A 22,029-nucleotide genomic window follows, 5' to 3' on the forward strand; every position below is an offset into this window, starting at 1 on the left:
CTGAGGGTGTCAATACTTTTGTCCGGCCCTTTTTTGGAGTTTTGTGTGACATGATCAATGATTTGATTTTTGCTTCATTCTCTTTTGTGTTTTTTCCTTGCAAGCAAATTAAATGAAGAGAATTATACCAAAGAATTTGTGATTGCAATCATTTTCAGGAAGAAACTGAGTATTATCTGACAGAATTGCAGGGGTGCCAATACTTTTGGCCAGCACTGTATTACACTAGCACTTAATCAGTTATTAATTCTTTCCTATTACACATATACTTCGGTATATTACTAATCTGATAGTCACAATCTAATGCTCTGCACTTTCCTGAGGTTTCCTTCTTTTTACATGATTTTTTGTAATCTTTTAAAAATATTTAAATTTGAGAGTCCTCAGTGGTTTATACCTTTTAATGACTAACTGAAAAGATAGTAACAGGTTGAAAGCTGGCTAACACAGTACAAAAAAAAATATATATATATATCGGGCCACCATCTAGTGTGTGTGTGTATGTATGTATATAAATATATATACAGTGCCTACAAGTAGTATTCAACCCCCTGCAGATTTAGCTGGTTGACACATGCGGAATTAACTTGGCATTGTGACATTTGTACTGTAGATCAGCCTGGAAGTGGGAAATGCACTGCAGCAAATTTTTTTTTTATTTTTTTTTTAAAACGTAAAAAGTTAATTCAGAGTGTCATTTATTATTCAACCCCTCAAACCACAAGAATTAAAGTATTAAGAAGTAGTTCAGGCACCAAGAATAATGAGCTTCACATGTGTGGATTAAAGATCTCTTTTGCCAGCCTTTTCTGACTATTTAAGACCCTCCCCAAACTTGTGAACAGCACTCAGACATGGTCAACATGGGAAAGACAAAGGAGCATTCCAAGGCCATCAGAGACAAGATCGTGGAGGGTCACAAGGCTGGCAAGGGGTACAAAACCCTTTCCAAGGAGTTGGGCCTACCTGTCTCCACTGTTGGGAGCATCATCCGTAAGTGGAAGGCTTATGGAACTACTGTTAGCCTTCCACGGCCAGGACAGCCTTTGAAAGTGTCCTCCCGTGCCGAGGCCAGGCTTGTCCGAAGAGTCAAGGCTAACCCAAGGACAACAAGGAAGGAGCTCCGGGAAGATCTCATGGCAGTGGGGACATTGGTTTCAGTCAATACCATAAGTAACGTACTCCACCGCAATGGTCTCCGTTCCAGACGAGCCTGTATGGTACCTTTACTTTCAAAGCGTCATGTCAAGGCTCGTCTACAGTTTGCTCATGATCACTTGGAGGACTCTGAGACAGACTGGTTCAAGGTTCTATGGTCTGATGAGACCAAGATCGAGATCTTTGGTGCCAACCACACACGTGACGTTTGGAGACTGGATGGCACTGCATACGACCTCAAGAATACCATCCCTACAGTCAAGCATGGTGGTGGCAGCATCATGCTGTGGGGCTGTTTCTCAGCCAAGGGGCCTGGCCATCTGGTCCGCATCCATGGGAAGATGGATAGCACGGCCTACCTGGAGATTTTGGCCAAGAACCTCCGCTCCTCCATCAAGGATCTTAAGATGGGTCGTAATTTCATCTTCCAACAAGACAACGACCCAAAGCACACAGCCAAGAAAACCAAGGCCTGGTTCAATAGGGAAAAAGTCAAGGTGTTAGAGTGGCCTAGTCAGTCTCCTGACCTTAACCCAATTGAAAACTTGTGGAAGGAGCTCAAGAATAAAGTCCACATGAGACACCCAAAGAACCTAGATAACTTGGAGAAGATCTGCATGGAGAAGTGGGCCAAGATAACTCCACAGACCTGTGCCGGCCTGATCAGGTCTTATAAAAGACGATTATTAGCTGTAATTGCAAACAATGGTTATTCCACAAAATATTAAACATAGGGGTTTTATAATAATTGACCCACACTTTTATGTTTAAAATTTAATAAAATTCAACTGAGCAACATAACGTTTTGGTTTGTAAGATTTATGCTTCTGTTCATAAAATCTACTCTCGTTTGCAGTTTGAAGGCTCTAACTTATTTGCATCTTATCAAACCAGCTAAATCTGCAGGGGGTTGAATACTACTTGTAGGCACTGTATATGTAACATACCTGGCGGCGTCCTTGCATGGTGGTCCATCTCCCACTGTGCAAGAGGGCGCACTTGATCTCCTGTCCAGAATGTCTCTCTGGCTTCCCTCCATGCTGTCTGTTTGTGTCTGTTTCTGCTGCTTAAGGGCGGCGCCCGATCACTTCCTGCCTTTTGTACCTGCTGTGGGTCACACCCCTTGTGCGTCCTCAGCCTATTGCTGTCTGTCACTTGGTATATAGCTCAGCAGCTCCCTTCTATCCCTGCCTGAGCATAGTGTTTCCTTCAGTGTGTGCTTGCACTCTGAAGGTGCCAGGTCCCGTTCTTTGTTTCCTTGTCTGCCTTTCCTGGAGGCTGTATTTCCAGGCCTGTCTGAACTGAGTCCTGTATGTCTTCTGCTTTGCGGTATCAGCTCCCGTGTCTGAACTGAGTCCTGTATGTCTCCTGCTTTGCGGTATCAGCTCCCGTGTCTGAACTGAGTCCTGTATGTCTCCTGCTTTTCGGTATTAGTTCCCGTGTCTGAACTGAGTCCTTTCTGTGTTCTCTTGTCTGTCCTGTCTGAACACGCTCCTAGCCTGTTCCTCCTGCCTTCTAGGGGCCGATTACCTAGACCCGTTCCTGTATCTTGTCTGACCTGTCTGAACACGCTCCTAGCCTGTTCCTCTCGCCTTCTAGTGGCCGATTTCCTAGACCCGCTCCTGTGTCTGGTCTGTCCTGTCTGAACACGCTCCTTGCCTGTTCGCTCCGCCTTCTAGTGGCCGATTTCCTAGACCCGCTCCTGTGTCTGGTCTGTCCTGTCTGAACACGCTCCTTGCCTGTTCGTTCCGCCTCTCTGGGGGCCGTATTCCCAGACCCGCTCCTGTATCCCTCTGCAGTGTCGGTCTCCTCCGTACACTCAGTTCCAGTCTGAACTCTCTCCTGTCCTTTACCTGTTTTGCCTCTATGTCCGTTCCCTTCCTTTTTCTGCAGAGTCTGAACTCGTACCTAACTCCTGCTTGTTGTCTCTGCAAGTACTGTGTGAGTATCTGGCTCTGTCTTTCCCTTCCTGTCTGTTCCGTGTGAACAGAGCCCTGTCCTCCCTGCTCAGCCTTGTCTGCACTCTAGCTGTGCTTGCCTGTAACCCTCTGCCTGTATTGTTCCTTAGTCCCGGTGTGTACTGGGTCCTATCCCGCCTGTGTTCCTACCTGCTAGTGCCTCCCTGTCTGCACTCTAGCTGTGCTTGCCTTTACCCCCCTGCCTGCATACCCGCCTGCCTACATACCAGTCGTGCCTGCCTATACCCACCAGTCTGTGTGCCAGCCTACCAGCCTGTTCCTGTATTCCCCTGTGTGGGTCAACAGCCGTGTCCGGGGTCTGTCCTGGAGTAGCACCTGGTCCCTCTGCTCGGTTCCTCCTTGGTGCACTGGCGTCGTATGCCGTCGTGCGACCCTGGTCGGATCGGGTGAATACCTAGTCACGCCCCTCCAGGCATTCACTCTCCGGCACGGTCCAGTGGAATCACTACCAATCACACGCACACGCCGCTTAGCCCGGGCGTGTGCATAACAGTATATATATATATATATATATATATATATATATACAGTATATAATATATATTTTATACTAGATGGTGGCCCGATTCTAACTCATCGGGTATTCTAGAATATGTATGCGGCCTACCGGGCGCGACTAATCAGCGAAGCAGTATTTAAATGGGTTGTGCACTACTTTAAATTAACCCCCCAATGTATCCCCCCGGGGCCCCTAATGAATTTTGTAATTACGTCATGTTGTCAATACTGCTTGTGACAACATCGCTGACCACGCACAGCCAGGACGTAATTCCCCCGGCTGCAGCCAGCTCTTGCTTTCGCTTACATCACGACTATTTGCGGCTGCAGCCAGGGGTCTCCTGTTCCACGTACCACAGTGAATGACGGGCTGTGGGCGGGGTTATCCCCCATCGTGTCACACCCAGCATCCACCGCGCGCTCTGTCAATGAATGCGCGTGCGGTGGATGCCGGGTGTGACGGGATGGGGGATAACCCCGCCCACAGTCCATCACTCACCGTGGAAAGCGAAACAGGAGACCCCTTGGCTGCAGCTGCAAATAGTCGCGACCAATTAGCGAACCGTGTTAGTGAGGACCGGGTAGCGGCGCTGCCTGTTCGGGTACTTCCGCTGCGAGCAGCCGGGAGATGACTGGCTAGCACCCGGCTGCATCGCCGCTGACCTCCATGCGGCTACCGTCGGGAGATCAGCGGCTAGGACCGCTGATTTCCCGACGGCAAGTGTGAAGGGAGGACCGGGGAGCAAGGCCGCCGGTCGGTGTACTTCTGTTGCGAGCAGCCGGGAGATGACCGGCTAGCACCGGTCATCTTCCGGCTGCGTCGCCGCTGATCTCCCGACGGTGGCCTGCGTGTTTCAAATCCGGCGCCAATTCGCGGCCGGGCTGCGCCAGTCGCTGATTTGTCGCGGCCGCGACCATTCAGAGAAGCGGTGTTTTAAATTTCGTGCCAATCAGTAGAGCACTGTTTAAATTTGGCGGCAATATTGCTGATTGGTCGCAACCAATCAGTGAACCGTGTTAGTGTGGACCGGGGAGAGGCGCTGCCTGTGCGGGTACTTCCGCTGCTAGCGCCGGTCATCTCCCGGCTGCATCGCCACTGACCTCCATGCGGCTACCGTCGGGAGCTCAGCGGCTAGGGTCTCTGATCTTCTGACGGCAAGTGTGAAGGGAGGACCGGGGAGCGGCGCTGCCTAGGCCGCCAGTCGGGGTACTTCTGCTGCGAGCAGCCGGGAGATGACCCGCTAGTGCCGGTCATCTCCCGGCTGCATCGCCGCTGACCTCCGTGCGGCAGATGAGCCGCTAACTGCCGCCATCTTGTTGTGAAATCCCGCATCACTGATTGGCCGCTGCCGGACCAATCAGCGACGCGGGATTTCCTGGACGGACAGACAGACGGGATAAGCCGATTATATAGTAGATATTTATTTTTCCCTGTATTGTAATTTAATAAAATTAGAATTTCATTGTAATCCTAGAGCTTTTCTTTGTGATATTTTATGTCCCAGACTTATGAACTTGTCATTTCATTGTAGCCCAGCGCTAATCAACACTGGGAAATCCTGGCAGCGGCACCGACTGACCGGACAAACCCTTCACAGCAGAGACGAGCCGACTCCATCTAGAAACCACGGACGATTCTCATCCCTATTGTTCTTCAGTCCATGTGTCGTCATTATGTCCGGATTTATCAGCAATGTACAAAAGGTAATAGGGTAAAGAATGTATATAGGGTCAGTATGTATATATTCTGTACTGTATGTATATAGGGTCAGTATGTATATATTCTGTACTGTATGTATATAGGATCAGTATGTACTGTATATAGTCTGTACTGTATGTGTATAGGGTCAGTATGTATATATTCTGTACTGTATGTGTATAGGATCAGTATGTATATATTCTGTACTGTATGTGTATAGCGTCAGTATGTATATATTCTGTACTGTATGTGTATAGGGTCAGTATGTATACATTCTGTACTGTATGTATATAGGGTCAGTATGTATATATTCTGTACTGTATAGGATCAGTATGTATATATTCTGTACTGTATGTGTATAGTGTCAGTATGTATATATTCTGTACTGTATGTGTATAGGGTCAGTATGTATACATTCTGTACTGTATGTATATAGGGTCAGTATTTATATATTCTGTACTGTATAGGATCAGTATGTATATATTCTGTACTGTATGTATATAGGGTCAGTATGTATATATTCTGTACTGTATATATATATATATATAGGGTCAGTATGTATATATTCTGTACTGTATGTGTATAGGGTCAGTATGTATATATTCTGTACTGTATATAGGGTCAGTATGTATATATTCTGTACTGTATGTATATAGGGTCAGTATGTATACTATACTGTATGTGTATGGGGTCAGTATGTATATATTCTGTACTGTATGTGTATAGGGTTAGTATGTATATATTCTGTACTGTATGTGTATAGGGTCAGTATGTATATATTCTGTACTGTATGTGTATAGGGTCAGTATGTATATATTCTGTACTGTATGTGTATAGGGTTAGTATGTATATATTCTGTACTGTATGTGTATAGGGTCAGTATGTATATATTCTGTACTGTATGTATATAGGGTCAGTATGCATATATTCTGTACTGTATGTATATAGGGTCAGTATGTATATATTCTGTACTGTATAGGGTCAGTATGTATATATTCTGTACTGTATTTGTATAGGGTCAGTATGTATACATTCTGTACTGTATGTATATAGGGTCAGTATGTATATATTCTGTACTGTATAGGATCAGTATGTATATATTCTGTACTGTATGTATATAGGGTCAGTATGTATATATTCTGTACTGTATATATATAGGGTCAGTATGTATATATTCTGTACTGTATGTATATAGGGTCAGTATGTATATATTATGTACTGTATGTGTATAGGGTCAGTATGTATATATTCTGTACTGTATGTGTATAGGGTCAGTATGTATATATTCTGTACTGTATATATATAGGGTCAGTATGTATATATTCTGTACTGTATGTATATAGGGTCAGTATGTATACTATACTGTATGTGTATAGGGTCAGTATGTATATATTCTGTACTGTATGTGTATAGGGTTAGTATGTATATATTCTGTACTGTATGTGTATAGGGTCAGTATGTATATATTCTGTACTGTATGTGTATAGGGTTAGTATGTATATATTCTGTACTGTATGTGTATAGGGTCAGTATGTATATATTCTGTACTGTATGTGTATAGGGTCAGTATGTATATATTCTGTACTGTATGTACATTTATAGAGATAAGTACACGCGCGGCGGCTCCGCTCCGTACACCTCTCACACACAAGGCTCCGCTCCGTACACTTCGCACACGCGTGGCTCCGCTCCGTACACTTCGCACACGCGCGGCTCCGCTCCGTACACCTCGCACACGCGCGGCTCCGCTCCGTACGCCTCGTACACGCGCGGCTCCGCTCCGTACGCCTCGTACACGCGCGGCTCCGCTCCGTACGCCTCGTACACGCGCGGCTCCGCTCCGTACGCCTCGTACACGCGCGGCTCCGCTCCGTACGCCTCGTACACGCGCGGCTCCGCTCCGTACGCCTCGTACACGCGCGGCTCCGCTCCGTACGCCTCGTACACGCGCGGCTCCGCTCCGTAAGCCTCGTACACGCGCGGCTCCGCTCCGTAAGCCTCGTACACGCGCGGCTCCGCTCCGTACGCCTCGTACACGCGCGGCTCCGCTCCGTACGCCTCGCACACGCGCGGCTCCGCTCCGTACGCCTCATACACGCGCGGCTCCGCTCCGTACGCCTCGTACACACGCGGCTCCGTTCCGTACACCTCGTACACGCGCGGCTCCGCTCCGTACACCTCGTACACGCGCGGCTCCGCTCCGTACACCTTGTACACGCGCGGCTCTGCTCCGTACACCTCGTCCACACGGCTCTGCTCCGTACACCTCGTACACACGCGGCTCCACACCGTACACCTCGTACACACGCGGCTCCGCTCCGTACACCTCGTACACACACGGCTCTGCTCCGTACACCTCGTGCACACGCGGCTCCGCTCCGTACACCTCGTACACACACGGCTCTGCTCCGTACACCTCGTACACACACGGCTCTGCTCCGTACACCTCGTACACACGCGGCTCTGCTCCGTACACCTCGTACACACACGGCTCTGCTCCGTACACCTCGTGCACACACGGCTCCGCTCCGTACACCTCGTACACACGCGGCTCCGCTCCGTACACCTCGTACACACACGGCTCTGCTCCGTACACCTCGTACACACGCGGCTCTGCTCCGTACACCTCGTACACACGCGGCTCCGCTCCGTACACCTCGTACACACGCGGCTCTGCTACATCCACACTGTAAACCCCTCCTGACCCCACACATAAACTTCAGCTCATCCAGCACCATGACAACCAGCACAGCAGAGTCCTGCATCCACTGAGGCCCCTGATCATGTGACCCCTGACTCCTCCCCTCCTGTGACCTCATCACAGCTCCTGTGCGCACAGAGCAGCCATATATGTGGTGGCGGCTCTGCAGGTGGAGGTATGTGGAGACCCCATTACTGGGCGCAGGGGGCATTAACCCCTTCAGCACGGAGACTCTTTTGTGGTCTTGTGTTGCCCCTTTATAAGAATCATAAGGTTTTTGTTCTGTTTCCTGTAATAGATACATACGACCCAACTATGGAGACAGGAAGGGAGGAAACGTATTGTTCTCATAGTACAGGACCCCTTTACTGACCCCCACAGTGTAATGCCCCCATTATACCCCTTATGCAGGATGTATGATGCCCCCACAGTGTAATGCCCCCATTATGCCCCTTATGCAGGATGTATGATGCCCCCACAGTGTAATGCCCCCATTATGCCCCTTATGCAGGATGTATTATGCCCCCACAGTGTAATGCCCCCATTATACCCTTTATGCAGGATGTATTATGCCCCCACAGTGTAATGCCCCCATTATGCCCCTTATGCAGGATGTATGATGCCCCCACAGTGTAATGCCCCCATTATGCCCCTTATACAGTATGTATGATGCCCCCCACACAGTGTAATGCCCCCATGATGCCTCTTATGCAGGATGTATGATGCCCCCCACACAGTGTAATGCCCCCATTATGCCCCTTATACAGTATGTATGATGCCCCCCACACAGTGTAATGCCCCTTATGCATGATGTATGATGCCCCCACACAGTGTAATGCCCCCATGATCCCTCTTATGCAGGATGTATGATGCCCCCACAGTGTAATGCCCCCATTATGCCCCTTATGCAGTATGTATGATGCCCCCACACAGTGTAATGCCCCCATTATGCCCCTTATGCAGTATGTATGATGCCCCCCACACAGTGTAATGCCCCCATTATGCCCCTTATGCAGTATGTATGATGCCCCCCACACAGTGTAATGCCCCCATTATGCCCCTTATGCAGTATGTATGATGCCCCCCACACAGTGTAATGCCCCCATTATGCCCCTTATGCATGATGTATGATGCCCCCACACAGTGTAATGCCCCCATTATGCCCCTTATGCAGTATGTATGATGCCCCCACACAGTGTAATGCCCCCATGATGCCTCTTATGCAGGATGTATGATGCCCCACACACAGTGTAATGCCCCCATTACACCCCTTATGCAGTATGTATGATGCCCCACACAGTGTAATGCCTCCATTATGCCTCTTATGCAGGATGTATGATGCCCCCCACACAGTGTAATGCCCCCATTATGCCCCTTATACAGTATGTATGATGCCCCCCACACAGTGTAATGCCCCTTATGCATGATGTATGATGCCCCCACACAGTGTAATGCCCCCATGATGCCTCTTATGCAGGATGTATGATGCCCCCACAGTGTAATGCCCCCATTATGCCCCTTATGCAGTATGTATGATGCCCCCACACAGTGTAATGCCCCCATTATGCCCCTTATGTAGGATGTATGATGCCCCCCACACAGTGTAATGCCCCCATTATGCCTCTTATGCAGTATGTATTATGCCCCCACACAGTGTAATGCCCCCATTATGCCCCTTATGCAGGATGTATGATGCCCCCCCACACAGGGTTTCGCCCCCATTATGCAGTGTGATGATGCCCCCCCCACACAGTGTAATGCCCCCATTATGCCCCTTATGCAGTATGTATGATGCCCCCCACACAGTGTAATGCCCCCATTATGCCCCTTATGCAGTATGTATGATGCCCCCACACAGTGTAATGCCCCCATTATGCCCCTTATGCAGTATGTATGATGCCCCCACACAGTGTAATGCCCCCATTATGCCCCTTATGCAGTATGTATGATGCCCCCACACAGTGTAATGCCCCCATTATGCCCCTTATGCAGTATGTATGATGCCCCCCACACAGTGTAATGCCCCCATTATGCCCCTTATGCAGTATGTATGATGCCCCCACACAGTGTAATGCCCCCATTATGCCTCTTATGCAGTATGTATTATGCCCCCACACAGTGTAATGCCCCCATTATGCCCCTTATGCAGGATGTATGATGCCCCCCCACACAGGGTTTCGCCCCCATTATGCAGTGTGATGATGCCCCCCCCACACAGTGTAATGCCCCCATTATGCCCCTTATGCAGTATGTATGATGCCCCCCACACAGTGTAATGCCCCCATTATGCCCCTTATGCAGTATGTATGATGCCCCCACACAGTGTAATGCCCTCATTATGCCCCTTATGCAGGATGTATGATGCCCCCCCACACAGTGTAATGTCCCCATTATCCACCTTATGCAGGATGTATGATGCCCCCACGCAGTGTAATGCCCCCATTATGCCCTTTATGCAGGATGCATGATGCCCCCACACAGTGTAATGCCCCCATTATGCCCCTTATGCAGTGTGTATGATGCCCCCACACAGTTTAATGCCCCCATTATGCCCCTTATGCAGTGTGTATGACCCCCCCCCCCCCACAGTATAATGTTCCCCCAGTACCGCCTGAGGTCCTGCAGTTGGAATAATCCCTCTGGAGAATGACCCCTCCATATATACCCTCGAGCATGTATACAGGCATGTAGGGGAGCAGGCCTTACTAGATATTGAGGCTTTGTACAGTAATATACCGCATGAGGATGGTATCAGAGGAGTAAGACGTTTCTTGAATTGAGATCACTAGAGTGTAGCAGACATAATGACTTGATGGAGGATCTTCTAAAATTCACTCTGATTCATAACTTCTTTCTTTTTGATAGGAAGTATTTCCACCAGCTCAGGGGTACTGCGATGGGTAGCCTCTGTGCCCCCTTATATGCTAACTTATCCCTGGACTGGTGGGAGGAATCCTCAATATTCAGGGATGGCATCCATATATTGGGGTATGGTACAAATATATTGACTGCATTTTTATCACCTGGTCAGGGACGAGTGAACAATCTTTTTAATTTGTCGGGGAACTCAACATCAATAGAGTGGGCCTTAGATTTACATCTGAATTTATTATAATAATAATTTTTATAGCGACAACATATTCCACAGCACTTTACAATTTTAAGGGGGACTTATATTGACAATACAGACTTTACAGAATAAGCATAACTCAGATATTAAAAGGAGTGAGGGCCCTGCTCGCAAGCTTACAGTCTATGAGGAAATAGGGGAGACACAAAAGGTAAAATGTACGTATATTGTATAATACAGCCTTAATATACTAAATAGAGTAAGTATATAACACCACATGAACTGGTCGCCAGCCAGTATGTGTACAGTACAGACAGAGGCTAATCAGTGCATGGATGGTATGAGCATGATTTTGAAGAAAATTTTAATATGGGCCAAACTGGGACAGTTAGATAAGTGTGTTGAGGTGATAGGCCAGTATAAAGAAATGTTTTTTTAGGGCACGCTTTAAACTGTGGGTATTGGGAATTAATCAAATTGTCCTGGGTAGTGCATTCCAAAGAATTGGAGCAGCATGCGAGAAATCTTGGAGACTGGAGTGGGAGGTTCGGATTACGGAGGATTTTAGTTTTAAGTCATTAGCAGAACTGAGGGCACGGGTAGGGTGGTAGACTGAGATGAGGGAGGTGATGTAGGGCGGTGCTGAATCATCAAGAGTTTTGTGGGTAAGAGCGATAAGTTTATATTGAACTCTGTATTGGATGGGCAATCAGTGCAATGACTGGCACAGGGAAGAGACATCGTTGTATCGGTTGGTGAGGAATATGACCCTGACTCCTGCGTTCAGGACGGATTGGAGAGGGGAAAGTTTATAAAGGGGGAGATCGATAAGTAAAGAGTTGCAATAGTCCAGACGAGAATGAATAAGAGCTACATAAGAGTTTTTACAGAGTCAAAGGTAAGAAAATTTCTGATTCTAGAGATGTTTTTAAGGTGTAGATGACACGAGCGAGCGAGTGATTTGATGTGAGGAGTGAAGGAAAGATCTGAATCAAGCTTGACCCCAAGACAGCCGGCATGTTGCTGGCGAGTAATGATGGAGTCACAAACAGAAATGGCAATATCAGGCATAGATAGGTTAGTGGAGGGAGGAAATAGGAGTAGTTTAGTTTTTGACAGATTAAATTTTAGATAGAGGGAGGACATAGTGTTAGAGACAGCGGAAAGACAATCACTGGTATTTTGTAATAATGCAGGGGTGATGTCCGGAGAAGAGGTGTATAATTGGGTGTCATCAGCATAGAGATGGTACTAAAAACCGAATCTGCTGATTGTTTGTCCAATAGGAGCGATATATAAGTAGAAAAGAAGGGCTTCTAGGACTGATCCTTGAGGAACCCCGCCAATAAGGGGGAGGGGAGAAGAAGAGGAGCCAGCAAAAGACACAGTGAAGGAGCGGTCAGAGAGGTAGATCCACAGTGTCGAATGCTGCAGAGAGATCCAGGAGAATCAGCAGGGAGTAGTGACCATTAGATTTGGCTGTTAGTAGATCATTAGAAACTTTAGTGAGTTCAGTTTCAGTAGAATGTAAAGAGCGGAAACCAGATTGTAAAGGGTCAAGAAGGGAGTTATCTGAGAGATAGCGTATTATACAAGAGTGGACCAGTCGTTCCAGGAGTTTAGATATAAAGGGAAGATTGGAAACAGGTCTGTAGTTAGCAGCACAGTTCTGGTCGAGGGATGTTTTTTTAAGTAATGGATGTATGCTGGAGTGTTTAAAAAAGGAGGGAAAAATACAAGATGAGAGGTAGAGGTTGAATATTTTAGTTAGGTGAGTGGTGACAGCTGGAGAAAGGGACTGAAGGAGATGTGAAGGAATAGGGTCACTGGTGCAGGTGGTAGAGCGAGAGGAAGTAAGGAGCCTTGTCACTTCATCTTCCGTGACTGGTTCGAAGTCAGAAAATGATCAAGATACAATGTGGGAGGGAGGAGCATGCATTACATTTGGGGATTGAGAGAAAATTTCCTGTCGGATATGGTCAATTTTTTCTTTGAAATAATTGTCCAGATCGTCAGTGCTGAGGTTTTTGGTTGGGGCCTGTGCTGTTTGATTAAGGAGAGAATGAAAAGTGTCAAACAGGTGTTTAGGATTATTGGGCCATGAGATGATGAGGTTGTTAGGCTGCGTGCACACAATGCTTTTTTCATGCGTTTCCGCAGCGGAAACGCATCAAAAACGCATGGTAATCCGCACCCCATGGTCCCCAATGGCATTCCGCAATGTCAATGCACATGCTGCGGATTTTTCCGCAACGTTTCTGCAGCGCTCATAAATCCACAGCATGTTCATTAATTTTGCGGAAGCGCAGCGGAAGCCATGCCATTGACTTGCATTGAGAAGCATAGAATCCGTGTCTGTACATTTGTACAAGCGGATAATATGCGTTTCAATGTGCGGATGGTACCCAGTTCTGGAGGAGAGAAGACTCTCATCCAGACCTGGGTACCATTGTACCTGTAAAAAAAAGAATAAAATAAAAAATAAAGTTTATATTCACCTGTCCGGCGGCCCCTGCAGCGCTTCTCCTTCCAGGACCTGAGATGACGTCGCAGTCATGTGACCGCAGGCTGTCTCGCGAGATGCTGGCAAACCAGGAAGGAGCGCGACAGCACACACGGCGGCATCGGAGGTAAGTATAGCTTTATTTTTTTATTTTTACGGTCACACTGTATAAATCCATGCCGTTTGCATGGATTTATACAGTGTGACCTAGTTGTCAAGCACTTTCCAAGTGATGCTATCGCCTGGAAAGTGCTTGTCAGTCCGCATGCGGAAACACATGCGTTAACGCATGTGAATCCGCATGTATTCCGCAGGAAAAACGCATGCACAATCTGCATGCGTTTTTTCCGCCAGGGAGATGCATAAATGCTGCAGAAATTTTCTGCTTCATTTCTGCATCGTGGGCACATAGCCTCAAAGTAGGTTTGTTTGGAGAGGTGAAGGGCGGAGTTATAGGTTTTAAGCATAAATTTATAATGGAGGAAATCTTCAGCCAGATTAGATTTTGTCCACAGCCGTTCGGCACACCTGGAGCCCCGCTGGAGAAAATGTGTTTGCAGCGTGTTCCAAGGTTGTCGCCGTCTGTGCCGAGTTGTTCTCTGTGTAGAAGGTGCGCCTTCATCCAGGGCACATTGCAATGTTTCGTTATAATTCTTCAGTGCAGAGTCAGGGCATGAGAGGGTGGAGATTGGGGCCAATGATGATTGCAACGTTTTCATAAATTTCTGGGTGTTAATGCCATGTATATTTCTATAAGTGTGGAAAGTGGGGGTGTCTTGAGCAGGGTGACAGTTCTTGACAGAGAATGAAAGAAGGTTGTGATCAGAGAGTGGAAGAGGAGAGTTAGTAAAGTCATGTATTGAACAGAGCCGGGTGAAGATCAGGTCAAAGAGTATTTCCATCTTCATGTGTAGGAGAATTAGTAAGCTGTGAAAGGCCGAAGGAGGAAGTTAGCGATAAAAGATGAGCGGCAGATGGGAAGAGGGAATCGCCTATTGGGATGTTAAAATCTCCCATGATGAGGGTGGGGATGTCATAGGATAGAAATTTTGGAAGCCAAGTGGCAAAGTGATCCACAAACTGAAGGGAGTGGCCCGGAGGGCGATACACAGCTGCCACTCGCAGGGAGAAGGGCCAGTAGAGTCTGACTGTGTGGGCCTCAAAAGAAGGGATGAAAAATGAGGGTACTGAGGATATAACCTGAAAAGTACATTTTATTTAAAGGAGCAGACCAACACCAATTATTACCAGTTGCCTTTCCTGCATGTACTGATCAAGAAGGATAGTAACGGGACCCTAGGGACACTCATCTACCAGAAACCTTCAAGCACTAATAAACTACTGAAGTGGGATAACCACCACCCCCATCCCCATAAAAAGAGGAAAATCCAAGGGACAATTTTTATGGTTGAGAAGGTACTGCTCGACTGTCACAGATTTTAATATACAGGCAATAGACCTGAACACCAGATTAAGGGATGAAGGGTACTCGTGGTACATTTTGGATTCCGCATCATCGTTTGCAGAAAAATGGTCTTATCCATCAGCTTATCTTTTCCTCATTCAGGTCTCTACAATACCGGATCCTCTCAGTGAAGATCGTCTATATAAGAAAATTTTCCTGATTTATCCAGGAAAATGATGGACAAGATGGTGGAGGGGATATTACACCTCACCCTAGAGATCCTCTTCCGGCTTACTGGAGAGGTGAGCGATTCTGATGACGTCACATTACAGCATTCTTGGAAATAACAGATGGACAGAACTAGAGAGGTGAGGACTCTGGAAATGTCTGTAGTGAGATTTATTAATGTGACTCTCCATAACCAGAGATTAATCACGGGGCCTCCACCTCACCCCCTAATACATGAGGACATCAATGACCAGAAGATCCTAGAACTCGCCTACAAGATAATTGAGCTGCTGACTGGAGAGGTGACACTGCTGGGAATGCTGGGACATTATACAGTAACGCTGTGAAGGGATCGGGGGGATGACGGTATCATTGTATGTGTCAGGTTCCTATAAGATGTCAGGATGTCGCCGTCTATTTCTCCATGGAGGAGTGGGAGTATTTAGAAGGACACAAAGATCTGTACAAGGACGTCATGATGGAGGTTCCCCAGCCCCTCACATCACCAGGTAATAGACAGGACTAAATACACACGGCCTATAATTATCTGTATGTAAAGAATGAATTCAGTCCCTGTATGTGTTTCCTCCAGATCTATCCAGTAAGAGGACAACACCAGAGAGATGTCCCCGTCGTCTTCTTCCACAGGACTGTAAACAAGAAAATCCAAATGTTCCTCAGGTAGATAGAGAGAAGGTGTCATGAGATCTCCCCTATGATGTGTAGACGGCTGTAAATGTCATGTCTTCAGTTCTGTTTTATCCATCATTATTATGTTTTATATTTGTGTAATGAGAATGGTGGAGATGGCAGGATTAGAGCTGATCATAGATGTGACTTCTCCATCTGTCAGTGACTTTTACAATATTTGTTTCAGGGTGAAGATCTGACCCATATTAATACTACAGAGACATATGTGAGGGGTGATGAGCGGTGTAAAGAGGAGATTCCTACATATGACTACACAGGTGAGCAGTAACCACTGAATACAGAGAAGTCCCTGTCTGTGGCTGCTTTATCAGTGGTGTAGTCGTATCACAATCGTGTGATCACCATTTTGCCGCTAGACTCCAACATTCTCCTCCGTTCGAAAATATTCAAATTACTTTGTGTAATTGTGAAAGACCTTTTCTATAGAACTTACAACCTGAAGGATCCACCTACCCCCTGGGATTAGGAGACGCTGACCGTTACCTGCCCAGGTCTGTAAACTATAAAGCCAAATGACAGCGTACGTAGAATGTGCTGACAAATTAAAAAATCACTTGAAGAAAAATATGATGGGCCTGTAAGAGAAAGCGGAGGGTAATGATGCTGTTGGCTTCCTAGATCCCTGATATCTTATTAGATGAATCTACCTTCTCTCCCTTCTGTGCTGCTGAATGTGCTCATATGGTCCCTACAAGACCAGGTCCAGTCTTTCTGGCCAAACTTCACTTTTATGATCGACAACATTAAATGTCCAGTGAGGCCAAGTGTGAATTTCTGTACAATAAGAACAGAGTTTCCCTTTATCCTGACTTTTCAATTTCTTTTGAAACCAACTAACTTCAAACAGGATTGCGATAAACTACATAAAAAACATTACACCTGTGCCACGATATATCTCTAAGCTGTGCGTGGCTGATGGCTGTAATATACATTTATTCATGCCTGCAGGAGATGTGTTGGCATGGCTCCAGCCCTGGTTTCATGGATCCACTCCACATCATAAATAGTATTGAGCGAATTTGTTCGGCATTTCAAATTCGGGTTAGTTTTCGGGGTTCCGGCTTGTTCGCGCCAAATGGTCCACCATAAATGAGTGCAACTCCAGTTTAGTGTTGGATTTCTCCCCTCATACATACGTGGTTGTTGGGGATGTTACATATTTATATATCCTTTATTTTTTTTACATATTTTTATTTTTTTCACTCTCTATGATAGTTTCATTCTGGTGGGATCGGCCGGCCTCACTTATGTGAGTCTGTAACTCCCTGGTCGTCTTTCAAAAAGATCTCCATTACCTCTTCCAAATGCCTGAGATCTAAATTTAAAACACCTCAGCTCTTCAGTATTATAAAAAAGTTCTCTTTGAACGTCTAATATTTCTTCTTGACACTCATCTGCCAGAAAATATTGGCCCTTAGCGATAGTTTAGATTGAGAAGAGCCCCCGAGCCCCATACTCTAATTACCCCAGAGAGGTTTCACCACTAGTTACTCATTTTTCTCTGATGAAGACTGTTCAGTTTGGTCATTTCAGTAGATGTGTTATTGTCTGTAGACACAGTTTTTGACTTCAGTAATCCTCTGCTTTAACCCCTTCCCGCAGTCAGTATTATGTTTCTAATCAGGCCCCATTTTTCAAATTTGACTTGTGTCACTTTATGTGGTGATAATTTTGGAATTCTTCACAAAGGATAATAGGAAACAAATGGACCTTACAAATTATTTTCCAACTTCTTTTGAATCTGACAATACCCTATATACGGTTGTACACTACTGTCTGGGCACATGGGAGGTTGAGAAGGGAAGGAGCGCCATTTAGCTATTAGGAATGCTCAAAAGATGGCTACCATGAACAGGCTTATAACTATCTACCCTGTTTACAGATTTCACAAATTACTTTGCTCATCACCCTTTAACTCTTCTACATGGATCTGAACCTACACAGAGACCCCTAGGCTTGGGCCATGGTGTTACCTGCTATTCGGTGGAGTGAGATGAAAAGAAGAATAGTCAGGTAGCCGGGTCAGAACCAAGAGGATAGAGAAAATACAAAATCAGAAGACACCAGTAGTCAGTAAACGGGCCGAGGTCACAACAGGAAACAAATACACAAGCCGGGAGCTGAGCACAGAGGACTGAACCAGAGGAGAACAAGGCTGTATCTGGCAGCTTCCGGCAATATGCTTCCAGCTTTAGTAGGGTGCGGTGCTTTCCAAATTGCTGAAGCAGGGAGCAGATTACTCCAGCTGGACTGCACACACACCCATACTGCCAGACTCGATGGTACTACAGGTCCCAAGCACCCTAATCTTAGTGGCTGGACAGAGCCTGTACCTTTTACTCCATATTTGGGAGGCAGAATAAACAAACAGGTGAACACCACGCTCCACTGGTTCATCCTATGAGGTTTTCTATTAGATGGTCATTGTCCAGTGAATTTTTTTTTTATATAACTTGCCTTTTTTACAGACAATTTAAGTAGAAATGTTCAAAAATATAAAATTCAAGGATTCTTTATTAAAAAATAATAATTGTTTTTATTCTTGGCAGATGTCTGTACCAGGAGATCAGAGGGACAGCTGACATCTTCAGTTTTTAAATCGGATAATTTTCAGATCCCCCAGGATACAATTGAAGTGAATGCCATTACTCCAGATTTACCATCATCCCTTCACAGCCAAGATCTGTCATCTGATCCTTTGAAACACGTCCTGTCTTCTGATTCATTACCGACTACTAAGGAAAATCAAAGTCACAAAATAAGCATTAAAAAACAAACTGCTCCTAAAGCAAAGAAGCCATTTTCACATTCAGAATATAGAAATAGTTTTCCTCTCAAAAAGTCTTTTCTTAAACATCAAAAAATTCACACAGCGAAGAATAGATTTTCTTGCTCCAAGTGTGGGAGATGGTTTAATCAGAAATCAAGTCTTGTTAGGCACCAGATAACTCACACAGGAGAGAAGCCATTTTCCTGTTCAGAATGTGGGAATTTTTTTACAGAGAAATCAAATCTTATCGCACACCAGAGAACCCACACAGAGGAGAATCCTTTTTCATGTTCAGATTGTGGGAAAAGTTTTGTACAGAAATCAAATCTTAATATACATCAGAGAACTCACACAGGGGAGAAGCCATTTTCATGTTCAGAATGTGGGAAATGTTTTACAGAGAAATCAACTCTTATCAACCATCAGAGAACACACACAGGGGAGAAGCCATTTTCATGTTCAGAATGTGGGAAATGTTTTGCAAAGAAATCAAATCTTATCAAACATGTGAGAACTCACACAGGGGAGAAGCCTTTTCCATGTTCAGAATGTGGAAAATGTTTTATAGAGAAATCAACTCTTATCAACCATCAGAGAACACACACAGGAGAGAAGCCGTTTCCATGTTCAGAATGTGGGAAATATTTTACAGCGAAATCAAATGTTATCAAACATCACAAAACTCACACAGTTGAGAAGCCTTTTTCATGTTCAGAATGTGGGAAATGTTTTGCAGAGAAATATACTCTTATTAAACATCAGACAACTCACACAGGGGAGAAGCCTTTTCCATGTTCAGAATGTGGAAAATGTTATAACCATAAATCTAGTTTTCTTAAGCACCAGAGAACCCACACAGTGGAGAAGCCATTTTCATGTTCAGATTGTGGGAAATGTTTTGTACAAAAATCACGTCTTAATATACATCAGAGAACTCACACAGGGGAGAAGCCATTTTCATGTTCAGAATGTGGGAAATGTTTTGCAAAGAAATCAAATCTTTTCAAACATCAGAGATGTTAAGAGACTCAGAAAGAGAATAGGAGGGATCCAATGGCTGGATGTCCTTAAGGACAAAAATGTCCAGGAAGGATGGGAAATTTTTAAAAATGAGATTCTCAAAGCACAATCGTTAACAATCCCAAAAAGTAGGAAGAATGGGAAGCATTTAAGGAAACCAGGATGGATGAACACAGAACTTAAACACATGCTAAAAAGAAAGAAAGAAATGTTTATTAAATGGAAAGAGGGAGGCATATCTAAAGAAGATTATAATGCAGTCTGCAGATCCTGCAGGGCACGTATCAGGTTAGCTAAAGCTGACAATGAATTAAGGCTTGCAAGAGATGTCAAAAGCAATAAAAAATGATTTTGGGGGTATGTCAAAAGTAAAAGAAAAGTCAAAGATGCTATAGGATTTTTACAGGATGAAAATGGAGAAATGGTAAGAGAGGATGTTGAGAAGGCCGAACTTTTTAATTCCTATTTTGCATCTGTTTTCTCTCAGAAAGAAAATGTAACTTCAACTGATCTTCACTGTCCTTTTAAAGGAATAGAGGAATCCAAGTTATCTGTAAACAGAAAGATTGTGAGGGAATATTTAGCTAACATAAATGAGTTCAAGTCTCCAGGTCCAGATGAATTACACCCCAGAGTACTGAAGGAGATCGTAGAAGAAATTTTAGAACCACTCTCCATAATCTTTGAAAATTCTTGGAGAACAGGAGAAGTCCCAGAAGACTGGAGAAGAGCAAATGTTGTTCCTATCTTCAAAAAGGGGAAGAAGGTGGACCCAGGGAACTATAGGCCGGTGAGTCTGACTTCTATACCAGGAAAGATCTTTGAGGGTAAACTGATTAAATTTGCTGATGACACAAAGCTAGGAGGGATAGCTAATACTAGAGAAGAGAGAGAGAGGATTCAAAAAGACCTAAATAAACTGGAGCAGTGGGCAGCAACCAACAGAATGGTTTTTAACAGGGAAAACTACATCTGGGCAATAAAAATGAAAAAAGCATATACAGAATGGGAGGAATAGAGCTAAGCAACAGTACATGTGAAAAAGACTTAGGTATACTAATAGATCATAGACTGAACATGAGTCAACAGTGTGATGCAGCAGCAAAAAAGGCAAATACAATTCTGGGATGTATTAACAGAAGCATACAGTCTAGATCACGTGAAGTCATTATCGGTCTTTACTCCTCTTTGGTCAGACCTCATCTGGAATACTGTGTACAGTTTTGGGCACCACATTTTAAAAAAGACATAGACAAACTGGAGCAAGTTCAGAGAAGATCGACCAGAATGGTGACTGGTCTGCAAACCATGTCCTATGAGGAACGGTTGCAGGATTTGGGAATGTTTAGCTTGCAAAAAAGAAGACTGAGAGGAGACTTAATAGCTGTCTACAAATATGTCAAGGGCTGTCACATTGTAGAAGGATCATCTTTATTCTCATTTGCACAAGGAAAGACTAGAAGCAATGGGATGAAACTAAATGGGAGGAGACACAGATTAGATATTAGAAAAAACTTTTTGACAGTTAGGGTGATTAATGAGTGGAACAGGCTGCCACGAGAGGTGGTGAGTTCCCCTTCAATGGACGTCTTCAAACAGAGGCTGGACAGACATCTGTCTGAGATGATCTAGTGAATCCTGCTTTGAGCAGGGGGTTGGACCAGATGACCCAGGAGGTCCCTTCCAACTCTACCATTCTATGATCAGAGAACTCACACAGGGGAGAAGCCTTTTCCATGTTCAGAATGTGGAAAATGTTTTACAGAGAAATCAACTCTTATCAACCATCAGAGAACTCACACAGGAGAGAAGCCATTTTCATGTTCAGAATGTGGGAAATATTTTACAGAGAAATCAACTCTTATCATCCATCAGAGAACCCACACAGGGGCAAAGCCTTTTTCATGTGCAGATTGTGGGAAATGTTTTGGACAGAAATCACATCTTAGTAAACATCAGAGAATTCACACAGGGAAGAAGCCTTTTTCATGTTGAAAATGTGGGAAATGTTTTAAACAGAAAGCGCATCTTGATAACCACCGGAGAACCCACACAGGGGAGAATGCCGCAACTACACCCAACTAGTCTCTGTACAGACAAGAAAGGCCCTAGCTGTACAACTAAAAACGCCACCACAGACCTAACTCCCTAATAAGTCGTTGAGGAGTTTCTCGTACCTCCTGAGGAACCAGAGGGGAGGCTGCAACACACTCTCAACAAGGGGAAAGGAAAGTATGAAGTAAAATACGAAAACCCTGAATGACAAGCAAAAACACATTCATATAGG

The 22,029-nt window shown here is 45.2% G+C and overlaps 1 protein-coding gene across 1 annotated transcript; it reads left to right on the plus strand.

Moving 5' to 3' along the window:
- Nucleotides 1–5,171: 5,171 nt before the first annotated feature.
- On the plus strand, nucleotides 5,172–19,745 carry LOC141197799 (uncharacterized). Its single transcript, XM_073662880.1, has 7 exons — nucleotides 5,172–5,339; nucleotides 15,176–15,315; nucleotides 15,439–15,543; nucleotides 15,627–15,750; nucleotides 15,834–15,922; nucleotides 16,119–16,209; nucleotides 18,502–19,745. Exons 2-7 carry the CDS (start codon nucleotides 15,247–15,249, stop codon nucleotides 19,743–19,745), a joined length of 1,722 nt encoding a protein of 573 aa, XP_073518981.1. The 5' UTR covers nucleotides 5,172–5,339; nucleotides 15,176–15,246.
- The last annotated feature ends 2,284 nt before the right edge of the window (nucleotides 19,746–22,029 follow it).

The sequence above is a fragment of the Phyllobates terribilis genome, unplaced genomic scaffold, assembly GCF_046119375.1.
Source record: "Phyllobates terribilis strain yellow unplaced genomic scaffold, ASM4611937v1 Scaffold_88__1_contigs__length_6355796, whole genome shotgun sequence".
Classification (NCBI taxonomy): Eukaryota; Metazoa; Chordata; class Amphibia; order Anura; family Dendrobatidae; genus Phyllobates; species Phyllobates terribilis.